General features: G+C 39.3%; 1 protein-coding gene across 1 annotated transcript in view; it reads left to right on the top strand.

Annotated features, from left to right (window-relative positions):
• Positions 1 to 15,331, top strand: part of LOC127452504 (transmembrane protein 65-like) — an 80,100-nt gene that overhangs the window by 57,723 nt on the left and 7,046 nt on the right. The window contains exon 6 of the mRNA XM_051717986.1: positions 9,476 to 9,518. Within this exon, the coding sequence (XP_051573946.1) occupies positions 9,476 to 9,518 (43 nt within the window). The remainder of the gene's footprint in view (positions 1 to 9,475; positions 9,519 to 15,331) is intronic.

The raw sequence follows: 15,331 nt of genomic DNA on the forward strand, positions 1-15,331 counted from the left end.
CACCAGAGACTCTTATTTTAAAATGTCTGTGCTTCTAGCTTAAACAGACACACAAGGGAAAAAAACATGCACTCTTACAATTATTTACAATGTATTTAAATAGAATTGCTATGACGTAAACATTGTTATATGGGCTAATACAGTGGTTCTTAACTGGTTTTGCTTCAGACCCAGATTTTATATTAGACATCAAGTGGCGACCCACCATAGTAAAAAACATAACCTGTATGTATCCTGGGTTGCATTTTCTTTTGTCTCACATAGTTTTTATCATGGTTTTCAAGTATAAATGCATGTATCAAGTGCCATTATTTTTGTTGTTGATGTCAAAAACAAAAGATACAGGACATTTTTTCTCCCCTTTTTAAAAGTTTATGAGCCTATTTATTTATATTTATATTATCCAGTTTATTTCCTAATTTCATCAGACATCATTCAAACATATATTGCACAGGAGGAAAACTTTGTTTATAATTTGTCCACAAGTCTTGGAGGTCCAGACTTTAAAGCCCTTTATGTACTTGCCCTTATACTGTGTTTACAGAGCATCGACAAATAAACACAAGTAAGAGCATGGATGGCACCTCATTACCATGGTAAGGTCAATTTAGCTAGTCTTTCTAATAATAATAATAATAATAATAATAATAAATTATAGTATTTATGAAAAAAGTAGCCAAAAATACATTTAGAAACTTTAACTACAACTGCCACTGTTGTAATAAAAATGAGGTTTAATAGATTTTACCTAATGCATTATTTAATATGAAACTGTAAAATGTTTATCAAAATATCACAAATAACTATTACTGCTGTAAAAATCAACAACTTTATTTTGGCGTATATTGTGTTGCTCTGTTCCACTTCAGTCCTGTTTAGCATGTCCGGGCTGTCTAATGTTTTAAAGGTTTGACTTCCTCCATAGTGATTTAAACAAGAAAAATCTCACTAGAATTAAAAAAGGTTGCATCAGTTTTAATATAATGACTTTAATATTGAGGGAAAACCCCATTGATGCATGCGCACACCAGAGAGCAGATCATTGGCACGAGCGATTCCATTACTAGTGCAAGAAAACCAAGCTAAACTAGACTTTATTGCACTGTGGAAATATCACGCTGCAGATGAGAAGCTTTTAGCTTGTATAAAGCGTTAAATTTGCCTCGAAGCCCTAAATTTGACTTGGGCGGCCACCAAAAATATTTCTTTAGGAGAACCCTGGCATGTTCCTGCTATCCACGTTCCAGTCCGTACAGTGGGTTACGACCAACCAGTTGAGAAACACTGGGCTAATACATACTGTATAAGCAGTAATTAATATACAGTATGCCCAGCCTCATTTGTTTGAAACAGAGTACTCAATCAAACCGAGAGAGATAGACAGAGGATGCTGAAGGCAGCTACAGTCACAGACTTCTGAATTATAATTTTGTGTGCTTTTGAAGCTTGAAGAGGTGGTCACCATAATCTGCCATTGTGTGACATCACTGAGCACAGCGTTTTTTCACAATTTCTCCCTATGTGTTAAGAAAAAGAATGAAAGGCATATGGGGTTATAACAACATAGGGGTGAGTAAACTGAATTTTCTTTTTTGGGTGAACTAACCCTTTAAGCTTTTTATAGCCTATATATTCCCCAGATGAAGGGTTTTACCGTTTTGGCTACAGAGGAATAAAAATGTAAAAAAAAAACCTCTTTAGTTTTGCCGATAACCAATAGTTTTAAAAAGCAACTGTCTGTACCAATTAATTGGTGAAACCGATATATCGGTCAACCTTTACTATTGTTCATTGGTGACATGATGAAATTAATGTTATTCTTTTATATTAATTTGTGTTGAAAGAAATATTACGGGTTCAGTGCAAGTTAAGCTCATTCGACTGCATTTGCGGCATAATGTTGATTACCACAAAAATGTATTTCAACTTTTAAAAATATAGATTATAGTGAGAAACTTACAATAGAAGTGAATGGGACCAATCCGTAAACATTAAATCACTTACTAACCTTTTCTGTGTAAAGTTATATCCAGTTTTACAACTTTGTTGCCATGACGGCAACCCTAAACCCTAAAACCTTAAAACGACTTTAAAAACAACTTTTTAAACAACTTAGCTCAAATAATACACGTTTTACCAGAAGAATGAATGTAAGTGCTTTTATAAAATTATAAGCTTCACATTTCTACCTTAAAACTCTCCAAAAATTGGCCACATTCACTTTCATTGTAAGTGCCACACTGTAAATTTTATTTTTGCTTTTTTCAAAAGAAAAGGTGGGACAAGTCAAAATAATTTTTTTGTGGTAATCAACATTATGCCACAAATGCTGTTGATTGAGCTTAATTTGTATTGAACCCGGAATATCAATTTAACCAAATTTAAAAAATAATGTAAAATTATTGTTTATTGTGAGTTAACTAATTTAGTTAACTAATGTTAATGAATATAACCTAACTGTAAAGTATTACCAATTAACTGTAAATACTGTGCTATTTTTGATGCAGGCTGTACCTTTAAGAACTTATACTTTTTTTTAAATATCATGAGCTAGATAAAGCCTTTGTGATAGATTCATCCACTGTTTTTTTTTTTTTTTTTTAAACCTTTGCATCTGGGTCAGTGTGTGAGAGATATGCTTTCCTCATTGTGGAATACAGTACCTTGTGAGAAGGTTCAGTCCATACTTCACTGCAGAGCTATTTCAAGCATCCCAGCTTGTAAGACTGTGCTCTAGTGCTGAGAGGGACCAATCAATTCTGTCTCTCTTTGTCTGCTCACTCCCTGTGTGGTGGAGGAACAGGGATTGATGCAGTCTGAACATATGTGAATCTCTTTGGAATGCAATAGTTGATAGATGATGATGAAAGAGATTCTACTTGATATCCAGCCTTAAAGGGATAGTTCACCCAAAAATGTAAATTCTCTCATCGTTTACTGCCCCTCATACCATTCCAGATGTGTATGACTATCTTTCTTGTGCAGAACACAAATTAAGATTTTAAAAGAATATCTCAGCTCTGTAGGTCCTCAAAAAGCAAGTGAATTGAGACCAGAACTCAGAAGCGCTGCCGAGATCTAACCCTAAATCCTATTTCACAGTGATCTTGTTAACTTCAAGATGCCGTAACTCTTCAACAGTTGCAAAAATCAAATTGAGGTGAAGTCAGATTTGTGCGGCTCGATCTGGAGATTATTTTGAGCCATTGTTTGGGAAAATCAGACCAAGTTTAAATGATGTGAAAGGTTTAAACTGCAAACGTCATAATCTAAGGTGGTGGTCACTGTAATGGGTGGAGTTTTAATGTAAGGGGTCCGTTGGAATCATCAGGAGCAGAGTATTCAGATGCAAAAATCATTTTGTTTCTAGGTCAAACTGTTCAAAAGATATCCGCAAAAGAACTGGTGGTAGTGCTATATATTTTGTCCTAGAGACCAAATTTGCTATGGGGACTATTCATACCCTCCCCTATCTGTGTGCCAAATTTCATCATTTTCCTACGAACGGTTCTATGGGTTGCCATAGACTCCCATTGGGGAGGAATAATAATAATGCTAACAGGTGCAATAGGGGCTACAGCCACTTCGTGGCTTGGCCCCTAAAAATGAAGATTTGGTGCATAACGTGCAACTTTTAACTATAAATAAGCCTGAAACACACCAGTGACTCTTATTTTTAAATGGTGGAGACTTGTCTCGTTAACATACTCTATATTAAGGTATACTGTTTTTATTTCAACTCTAGAGGCGACTGTTATACTGTAGAATGAAAAAATATATTTATATCTGCAACTATCTGCATAAATGTTGCAAAAAACCATTCCAAAAAGCATCTATCAGCACCGATTAATCGGTAAAACTGATATATCGGTCTACCTCTAGTTAGAACGGTGGTCGTGATTATAATAAAATTATTAAACATGATTTCAATTATTAGTGGTCATTACTAAGGCAAGCATCACTATTACAGTCACTGTTGCTCATATTTACAATCAGAATCAGAATGAGCTTTATTGCCAAGGATGCTTACACACACAAGGAATTTGTCATGGTGACAGAAGCTTCCAGTGCAAATGCAACCGTATATACATACATACAAACATATACATTTAAACATATATACATATAGTGACATAAAAATAAAAAAATAAGATATAACAGATGAAAAAAGTGAAATATATAATAGAGCAATAATGTTGTTCAAATATTTTATATACAGATATATAGTTATGTGCAAGTGATGTAATGTATTGAAAAAAATGTAGGATATGTTAAAGGATATAAATGAAATATGGATAAAATAGGAATGGATGGATTGAAAATTGCACATGGCTGTATTGATAAAAGGAAAGTATATGTGGGCAGTTTTAACTGTTCATGAGGTGGATGGCCTGAGGGAAAAAACTGTTCCTGTGCCAGGCTGTTCTGTTGCTCAGTGCTCTGTAGCGCCGGCCAGAGGGCAACAGTTCGAAAAGGAATTGTGCTGGGTGAATGGGGTCAAGAGTGATTTTACCAGCCCTTTTCATCACTCTGGATGTGTACAGTTCTAGCAGGGTGGGTAAGGGCTCTCAGTAGTCCGAACTATACTTTGAAGTCTTCTGATGTCTGACTTGGTTGCTGAAGCAAAACAGACAGTTATAGAAGTGCAGAGGACAGACTCAATGACTGCTGAGTAGAACTGTATCAGCAGGGCCTGTGGCAGGTAGAACTTCCTCAGCTGGCAAAGGAAGTATAACCTCTGCTGGGCCTTTTTCAAAATTGAGTTTATGTGGGTCTCCCACTTCAGGTCCTGTGAGATGGTAGTACCCAGGATCCTGAATGACTCGACTGCTGCCACAGTGCTGTTCAGAATGGTGAGCGGGGTCAATGTTGGGGTGTTCCTCCTAAAATCCACTATCATGTTTTGAGGGTGTTCAGCTCCAGTTTGTTTTGACTGAGCCAGATGGCCAGCTGTTCAACTTTCCTTCTGTATGCAGACTCATCGGCCGATGACTGTAGTGTCATATGCAACTTCAGGATCTTAATAGAGGGGTCCTTGGCGGTGCAGTCATTTGTGTACAGGCAGAAGAGTAGTGGGGAGAGCACACATCCCTGGGGGGCACCAGTACTGATTGTACATGTGCTGGAGGTGAATTTCCCCATTCTCACTAGCTGCTGCCTGTCTGTCAGAAAGCTGGTGATCCACTGTCAGACAGAGGCAGGAACAGAGAGCTGTGTTAATTTAGTCCAAAGGAGAGTGGGGTTGATGGTGTTAAAAGCGAACTGAAGTCAACAAATAGTATCCTTGCATAAGTCCCTGGTCTGTCTAGATGTTGAAGTATGTAATGCAGTCACATATTGACTGCATCATCCACAGACATGTTTGCTCGATAGGCAAACTGCAGGGGATCCAGAAAGGGTTCAGTGATGTCCTTCAGATGGGCCAACACCAGTCTCTCGAATGACTTCATGACCACAGATGTCAGAGCGACGGGTCTGTAGTCATTAAGTCTTTTGATCTTGGGTTTCTTTGGGATGGGGATGATTGTGGAGCGTTTGAATTCGTTGATGCGAATGAAGCGTTTGGGAACTTCACACTGCTTCAGTGATCTTTTGAAAACCTGTGAAAAGATGGGGTCAGCTGGTCAGCACAGGATTTTAGACAAGTGGGTGAAACACCATCTGGACCCTGTGCTTTTCTTGTCTTCTGTTTCCGGAAGACCCGGCACACATCCTCTTCACAGATCTTAAGTGCAGGTTGAGTAGCAGGAGAGGTGAGGAGGGGGGTTGCAGGAGGTGTTGGTGTTTGTGTGAAGTGAAGGTCAGAGTGGGTGTGGGGTGTGAGACAGGGCTTTTCAAATATACAGTGTAGAGCTGAGGAGGGCAGGGCCGGGCTGGAATGAGACACACCCGGTCCCCAATCAGCCTGATGGGGCGCGCGAGGGATAAAGGCGGCCGGGGACGACAGTTCGAGAGAGAGAGAATTACAGACAGCTGTGCTGTGTTTTTAGTTCTGTGTTTTTGGTTGGGGTTTTTGGTTAATAAATTATTATTTAAGTTGTTAAGCCGGTTCTCGCCTCCTCCTTTCCTCTAAACTCCCTTACACTGGTGCCGAAACCCGGGAAGGAGGAGGGATTCCCGTCGCAGAGTCCTCGACACTGCCGTCCACCCAGGGGAGCGCCGCTGCCGTCCGACGGGGGACGGAGTAGCCCGACTACCCGGACGCGGGGAACGGCCGCCATCCGCGAGGCGAGTGGGGACGGGACTCCCCGACCGCCTGGAGCGAGGGAGCCGCTGCCGGGGGCGGAGGAGTGCCCTGCCGTCCCCCGGGAACGCGGAGGGGTCGAGAGAAGACCGCCATCCACGGGGGGAGGAGGGAAGCGACTCCCCGACCACCTGGAGTGGTAGGGCCGCTGCCAGGGGCGGAGGAGAGTCCCCACGGGACGCCGGGAACGCGGAGGGGCGTTCTGTCCGCTGGGGGTCGGAGGTCTGACTCCGGTCCGCCCGGGGAGGAGCGGCTGCAGTCCGCCTGAGAGGGTGGAGTAGTGATCGAGGACCACGCGACGGCGCATCAGAGAACCGGTGAGTTTCTTTTTCTCTCTCTCCTCTCTCTCTCTCTGCCGCTCCGTGTTGGCCTTTCCCTCGCCATTTTGTGTTGTTGTTTTTTTTCCCCTCCTGTCTCCTCCCAGGTCGAGGAAGGCGGGGAGGACCCGCCGGCAGTCAGGGCATAAGGCACGCCCCCCCCCCCACCCTTCCTCTCCGGGGGCTCCCCGGCCTGAGGCAACGCCGGGAGGAGTGTAGAGCTGAGGAGGGCGGGGCCGGGCTGGAATGAGACACACCCGGTCCCCAATCAGCCTGATGGGGCGCGCGAGGGATAAAGGCGGCCGGGGACGACAGTTCGAGAGAGAGAGAATTACAGACAGCTGTGCTGTGTTTTTGGTTGTGTGTTTTGTGTGTGTTTTTGGTTGTGTGTTTTGTGTGTGTTTTTGGTTAATAAATTATTATTTAAGTTGTCAAGCCGGTTCTCGCCTCCTCCTTTCCACTAAACCCCCTTACACACAGTAAAACACATTTAGGTAAATAGTCAATTGTTGATTCCCTACAGTGTTGGGGGATGCTGTCTTGTAGTTGATAAAGTCTTTCAGGCCTCTCCACACTGATGCAGGGTCATTAGCTGAAAACTGTTTTTTCAGCTTTTCAGAATAGCTTCTTTTAGCCACTCTGATCTCCTTCATCAGTCTGTTTTTGACCTGATTATACAAGATTTTATCCCCACTTCTGTAAGCATCCTATTTGGCCTGACGAGGCTGCTTGAGTTTTCCTGTAAACCATGGTTTGTCGTTGTTGTATGTTAAGTAAGTCCTTGTAGGAATGCACATATCCTTACAGAAACTGATATATGATGTCACAGTATCTGTTAGCTCGTCCAGGTCTGTGGCTGCAGCCTCAAAAACACTTCAATCAGTGCAGTCAAAGCAGGCTTGTAGTTCCAGCTCTGCTTCATTGGTCCATCTCTTCACAGTCCTTACTACAGGTTTAGCTGATTTTAATTTCTGCCTGTAGATCGGAAGAAAAAGATCCAGACAGTGATCAGAGAGTCCCAAATCTGCTCAAGGGACAGAGTGATATGCATCCTTTATTGTTGTGTAGCAATGATCCAGAATATTTCTGTTTCTGGTGGGGCATGTAATGTGCTATCTGTATTTGGGCAGTTCACATGTCAGATTTGCCTTGTTAAAATCTCCTATAATAATAATAAGCGAGTCCGAGCATTGTTGTTCCGTGTCTGTGATCTGATCAGCCAGCTGATGCAGTGCTGCGCTCACACACGCTTGTGGAGGAATATAAACACACACAAGAATACAAAAATAAAACTCCCGTGGTGAGTTGAAAGCCTTACAGTTTATGAAGAGTGCCTCTAAATTAGGACAGCACATCTTCTTCAGCATTGTTACATCTGTACACCAACATTCGTTGATGTAAAAACACGTTCCACCGCCTCTTGTTTTCCCCGATATGCCGCTCTGAACAGCTGGAAGCCCGGTAGATGTAACTTGCTGTCCAGAACAGCGTCACTCGGCCAGGTTTCCATGAAGCACAATGCAGCAGAATTTGCAACGTCCTTATTTTTGCGGGTGAGAAGTAATTTGTCCGTTTTGTTAGGAAGAGAGCGGAGATTTGCTAGATGGATGCTTGGCGCGGAGGCTCAATTCCCACGTTTGTGTCACTTAATGCGCTTGTACAGCACCGCTGCTCCTCTGACTAAAATGTCCAGCAAAATGTCAGAATAATCAAAAACCAGTAAAAGATTGTCTGGCGTGTGCTGTCGAATGTTCAGCAGCTCGTCTCTGGTAAAACTGATCTGAAATTAATGACTAAACACAGGACAAACAAACAAAAACAGCAATAGAACTGGAGAGCTCCATACCGAAGCGGCCATCCACGGTGTCATGTTGCACTGTAATTTAGGGTTAGGAATTCAAACAAACCTCTTAACGATTAAACTTATAAAACTTAAGAGTGTTAAGTGTAACTCGTCCTGCACTGTTTGTACTACAGACATAAATGATTCTTCAAATAACAGGGTTTGTTGAGGAGAGGTGTGTTATTACTTTTCTAAGCGACTGGACTACCCCAATAGACATACATTGAAGTAGGGACTCAAACCATATTTAAGGACTACATTATCATAGAGACTTGGGGGTGGGCTCTTTTGACTTGAGCCATTAAGTAACCACCTAGCAACCACCCAGAACATCCTATCAACACTCCTAGCAACATTACATCGTAGGGCCAAGTTGACATTAAAATATAAATGGGATTTTTCATCCCCAAATCCAAACTCAAATACTCTTGACATCAACCTGCTGTATAGCATTATTGCAAAGGCATTTTGTCATCCTGTTTTATTTCATTATGGTACCAGACACCCTTTCTCCTCCCTTCCATATTGTCACAGCATGTTCATATATTTTGTCACAGAAAGGTGTGTACAGGCGCTGCTTGCCTGAAAGACTCCCCAGGCTCCATGACACTTTAACATTTAGATCAATAGCTATTGATTGGCTAGCTCATTCCTACATCCCAGAATTACCCAGTCTGGGGCCGTGATTCAACCTAACAGCCACCACAGAGGTCAACCTCAGCACACCACAGCAGCCCTTAATATAAATGCATTTAAGAACATGTTGAACATCCAGTTTTCTGCTTTCAGAGTGATAGAGTACATTTGCCACATAAATCTGTAAAGATTTCTGTCTTATTGTAGACATACTTAATGCCAACTGCTTGTATCATATTTCTGCATGACAAGTGTGTCCTTTTTCTAATGTAAACACCCACATTTGATTGTTTCACTTTAACACAGATGGCATTGATATGGAGTTGGTACTCCCAAACAGCTTCCACTTTTGGCCAAATAGTGTAATTTGGTTGTTCTGCACCTAAGGAATTGACTAACCATATTTTTATCTTCTTGTCTCTGATATTTTTGCAGCTGCTGCTCTAGGAAACCTTGTATCAGACTTGGCTGGACTCGGGTAAGAGCTCATGTGCTTTCTTTCTGAAAGTAAAGAGTCTGGTGTATCTAACTTCAGAAATGATTACATACGACCTCTCTGCTCACTTTGTGACTTCGCAGCTCACAAACTCAACCTCACATCAGAAGTGACCCAGTATGTGCTGCTAGTTGTCAGTAAATTGGAGGCCTTGGTTTTTGGTACAATATCAGTAATGAAAATAAATGGCATCATACACAGGTAGCTGTTTGTTGCAGTGTCAAGGGGCAACAATGACTGCAACAGAAATGAGAATGGAGAACGGAGTAAAAGGTATTTTAGAAACAGTGGGCTGTGGGAAAGAAAATTACTGTATCACATTTCCCATCTTTCCCATTTGTCAGTTTTTAGTAGCTGTAAGAAAAGAAGAATCTAATGCCCTGTTACCAAAGAAAAGAAAAATTAAATTAAGAAACCCCATAGTAATAATTGTGAAGTTATTATAACAAAGGGCTTTCTTCATCTTAAATCTCAGCAGCTAAAGATCCAGTATTCTCTTGCTCAAGAATTATCTTTTTTAGATGTTCCATTAGGAATGATAAGTATTTCATGCATTTTTAAAGTTATAGGCTTAGTGTTGAAGAAGAGAGCTTTGGGAAGCAAATATTGAAGAATTAAAGGAATAGTTCATCCAAAAATGCAAGTCACCAAAATGGACATAAAGGCTGCATAAAGGTAGTCCATAAAACTAAAGTGGTTTACTCCATGTCTTAGGGATACGATTTGTTTTTGGTGAGAAACGGACCAAAATGTCCCTCCTTTTTCACTATAAATCTTGACATCTGCAGTTTCCTTGATGCAATCATGATTTAAAGCTCGATGACACTTGCCCTGATGCATGCACATGAAAAATTAGTTACATTTGGTCTGTTTCTCACACAAAATCGATTTGTATAGATGCATTGTATAGATATATACACTTCATACATTTATGAAAATATCTCTGTATTCCACAAAAGACAGAGAGTCATATGAGTTTGAGACGGCATAAGGGTGAGTAAATGATGAGAGAATCATCATTTGTGGGTGAACTATTCCTTTAACACACATGGAAAGATCTAATCTGAAGGCATATTGAAATCATTTGAGGTTATGAGCATATGTTTCATAATCTTGTTTATTTGTTTTTATTTGTGCTTTTGTGTGTCTACATATGCCTGTTTGTGTTTCTTTAGTTTGTTGTGGTAAAATTGTAAGCCAGTCCATCATAAACTTCAACACCAGTTGTTTAATGCACCCTGTATAACATGAACTGTCTGTCACTGAATTTAAAACATCTCGTTGTGAGTCACAGCCCCTGGATAAACATTGATGAATCAAATAGAATAATGCGGTGATTCCCATCCAGGGGTATGTGTACACCGAGGGTACTTAAACAAGTTCCAGAGGCTACTTGGAATACATTTCAATTTTCGATATGCTGTGTATATTAAAGCAATATCACATGAGCTAGAGTGCTGTATGGCCCTTTATCAGCATGACTGTGATTCGGCCGCAGGTAATCACAGCCGTGCTGATTTAGGGACATACAGTAAGAGAGAGTTTCTTGAGATAGAGAGAGAGAGAGAGAGAGAGAGTGATTGAGCGTGTGCAACTACGTGCATCTGTGGCGACTCCCAACCAGAGATTAACCTTCGCCATGTTAAATGTTTATCTCCTCTAAACACAGTATCTCCGGTAGGTAAGTGTCTTGAGTATGTTTGATAACTCTGTTTTGTCTTTCAGCTGTGATAAGCCTTAATGTTGAAGCCATTAGTTTAACAGTATTTCCCGAAAGTAGTGCAGTAGTAATTTGAGCGATCATGGAGTGAGAGAATGCAGATGATTCCAAAGAAACCGCTTGCTGACTGACTGAATCCACAAATGTAAAAATTAACTGGCTCATAACACATAAAAATGGTCTTTTGTTGCCACCTGCTGTCTAAAATATTTAATGTCAGGGAAAAATAAAAATAGACACTTTAGTTGCTTTTACACATCTGCATTGCTCTTACACTTTAGTTTAGAATGCCACGAACACAAGTGGAGTGATACAAACAGTAAAGCTTCCGAGTGCTGCTGTTCTGAGACATCAGCACTCTTGGAATGTCTCTCGTCCAATCAGATTTGAGGACCGGAACTAACTGTTGTATAAACAAGAATGGTGATGCGACCATGCTACTGCTGAGAAGTATTCTTAAAGTTACATCTTGGCAATTTGAAGTGATGTTACTGCTGACGAGAGCCGCAGCAAACAGAGGTAATCCCAAACACGATCTCTCTCAGTTTCCCTTTCTATCTCTCTCGCTCTCTCTCGCTCACACACACACACAAACACACACACGCACAACCTTGCTACTCCAGTAAGTGCTTAAAAGCAGCGCAAGCCTCTGTTACTAGTTCTAAAGAGATACTTTCGAATTATCAACCAGCGCTTGGGTTGTATCAAAACAAGTCGCAGAAACGGTGACAGAATAAAGTAGTTCAACTCAAAAGTATTTTAGGGACAAAAACCAGAAGAGGTTTTGAGATAAAACCCTGAACTTGGTATAATTGAATAATTGACTCAATAATACACATCCGTGCTGCGTGGCAAGGTATATACTGTGTATATATATATATATATATATATATATATATATATATATATATATATATATATATATATATATATATATATTTAAAAACAGACACAGATAAGAGGTTGATTTCTGCAGCAGTGCTCTTTACTCGTCTCATTCACACTTTTCTTTTCATCAATATAACATCAAAATAAGATTTTCCCCCAGCTTTCTCATTAAAGGGAGAGGAAACTGCATAGTATGGATTGTTTTTAGTTTTAAAGTAAATCACTGTAATAATGACCTATTTACAGTGTTGAGGAGTAGCTAACTACATGTAGCGACGCTACTATCTTAACTACGTTTTTCAGTAGCTTGACATTAGCTCAGCTGCTTTTAAAACAGAGTAGCTTTTCCAATAGCAAACTACTTTTTCCAGCAAGTAGCGGTGTAGCGTGACCAAACGCTACATCATGTTGGTCAGATTATAACTAATAGCCTTCCTTATTGTGAAGGAGCCAAACTTTTATGACGATCTGGCAGCGTTGTCGTCTTCTTTTGTAATGGCAGATCACAAACAAAAATAGTAAATTACCGCCATCTACTGAGAGCTTATTACAGCTCACTTGGATAAGAAGAGATTGTCTGATGGTTATGTAAAGCGAGCAACCACAGTTTGTTTACTTTTACAAGACGTACAGGGTCAGGTAAATCTGAAAATGATAAAAGAACACCATTTTATTCTTCTATGAAACAAAGAATGTTTCAGACACTTTGTTCTTAATAGATCACATAACAGCATATTTACCTTTACTATTTTAAATAAAATAATTCAAAAAGTTATTATTGCCTTTTGAGGGATTTTGTTTCTGTTCTAAATATGTTTTTTTCGCTTCTCATCATTTGTGCATTATTGGGAGCAGTGAGTGAATTATTATAATATTTATAAATATACAGTATATATTATTATAATAATTACTATCATGCAGAACTATTTGATTTCTCCATTTCTTAGCATTTAATTAACTATTATTTTCATGTAAAATAAATAAAATGATTGCTAAAAGAAATCATTTATGGCATGTATTATTATGCAACAATCTAGGATGACCATATGTCCACAAAGACCTGAACAAAGCGAACAGATATTTGTAGAGCAACCTCTTGCATGTCAATGGCAAAAAAGTCAGAAAATACAATGAGCATGTACCCAGGTGAGGGGAGAAACAAGCCCTGAGTCTTTATTCACATATTATCCACACTAAATATTATGTGGCAAGAACAAAAAAATGACAGCCCAAGAAGAGTTTGTCATAAAAATTTGATCTTTAGGGAAGTAGGCTACACCTGGCCACAGCAGGACTGAAAAGTGTGAAGTATAGTATAAAAATGATTTTTTAATGGCGTCTGATCTTTTTTGTTTTTATTTTATACTGTTGTATTTTATTTTATGGCCATTATTAACTGTATTAATGTTACTATTCATTAAATGTACTAAATACATTTAATATATTTAATTAAACACATTAAATGTATTTAATTAATACATAAATTAATAAATGTAATTAGTGTAAATTTTGTTATTAATATTATTGGTTTGATAGTAACATTTAAAAAAAACAATATTGCCTCATTAAGTAGCTTTAATGTAGCTAACTACTTTTTCAAAAGAGTAGCTTGACTGTAGCTTAACTACTTAAAATTATGAGTAGCTTGTAGCTTGTCAAACTACAGTATCAAAGTAGTTTCCCCAACACTGCCTATTTAATAAATATAATTATAAAACTAAATTTTATCCAGTAAACAGTTTAAAGGAACACATTTCCTTTTGGTTTTGGTGTCAATAAATTGGCACTTGAGCCCTACTACTACTGATCTAAATGGGTAAATAAGACAAAAAGGTTAGCAAACACTAGTATAATGTAAAGACTTCTTTCCAACATTATCCAGTTATGTCCAATCCCATCATTTCAGCTGATGCTCTTACAGACTGTCTAGTTTTCAGCTATCAAGTGCAGCTTCCATAATGATTTCACCCTTCCGGCCCAAGACATCAGTAATAATCAAGAGAAGTGACAAGAGAACTTCCTATCATGATGAGGCCTCTTAAGTGCTTTAGACCATATCAGACCCAATTAAAACCAAGTGTGGATTGTTTTCCTGCTGTTCTCACAGTCCTGTTATCTTCTGTTTGACTTTTACTCAACTTTTATCAACTGCTGCTAAGATCAGTTTCCTACTGTACATGTCTAACTCAGAGGCAGCTGTTCTATTCCTTTGAAGGGCTCGAACGAACTTGTGCTATTTGTAAGGAATGATCAGAATTAATTGTGTAGATGGTAATAAGCTGATGCCCTTACGATCTTTAATATCCATATAAAAAAAACCTTGTAGTTTGCACCCCATGTTCAAATCCCGGACGAGCCCCCATTTATCGGTACAAGGAGGGAGACACAATGGATTGCTCATTCAAATAATTTTAATTAAAAAAAGTATTTAACATAAATATGAAATAACTAATTTAACTATGTATAAGGTTCAGATGAGGCATGAAATCCAACCCTCTTGCATCTCATCTCCAGCACTAAACAGGTTGATGATCTGAAGCTTTGTTAGGAGCTCAAAGAATATGGAAAATCTTTCTCTTTCCATTTCATTATCAATATTTCATCATTATCTGCTAATGCATCTCCACTCCACTGACTGATGCTCACTGGGGTTTGCATTGAAAGAAACACCTAGTAATCATCTCAACCAAAATGCCCAGTTCCTCCTAAGTACAGAACTGACTGTGAAATATTATTGAGCCAGGAGCCCATCACCTCCTCAATCTGCTGTTTACTGCAGGACTTGTTTATTTCCAATCACAACTGCTCCTGAGTGCAATTATTCCTCTACATTGGCATGATGAGGGAGGGTATGTGAGCTTAAAGCTCTCTGGGGTAGAGTTCAGAGCCCACACAATGAAATGTGAAGTAATCTTGCTATATCAAGACAGTGATGTGTGGGGCAGAGTGCATGGCAATCAGTATTTTGTCTTGTTTTACAGTAAATATCTAAACATCCCTAAAACAAGTTACACTTACTTCAGAAGCAAAAATGGGACAGTGTTCCAAAAGCCTGGACATATCAGGGAATTTTAAAATTGGGATTTCAAGGCCTAAAAAGAAATCAGAAATCAGTATGTGTGTGTGTGTGTGTGTGTGTGTGTGTATCTATATATATATATATATATATATATATATATATATATAT

This window comes from Myxocyprinus asiaticus, chromosome 15 (genome assembly GCF_019703515.2).
Source record: "Myxocyprinus asiaticus isolate MX2 ecotype Aquarium Trade chromosome 15, UBuf_Myxa_2, whole genome shotgun sequence".
Lineage (NCBI taxonomy): Eukaryota > Metazoa > Chordata > Actinopteri > Cypriniformes > Catostomidae > Myxocyprinus > Myxocyprinus asiaticus.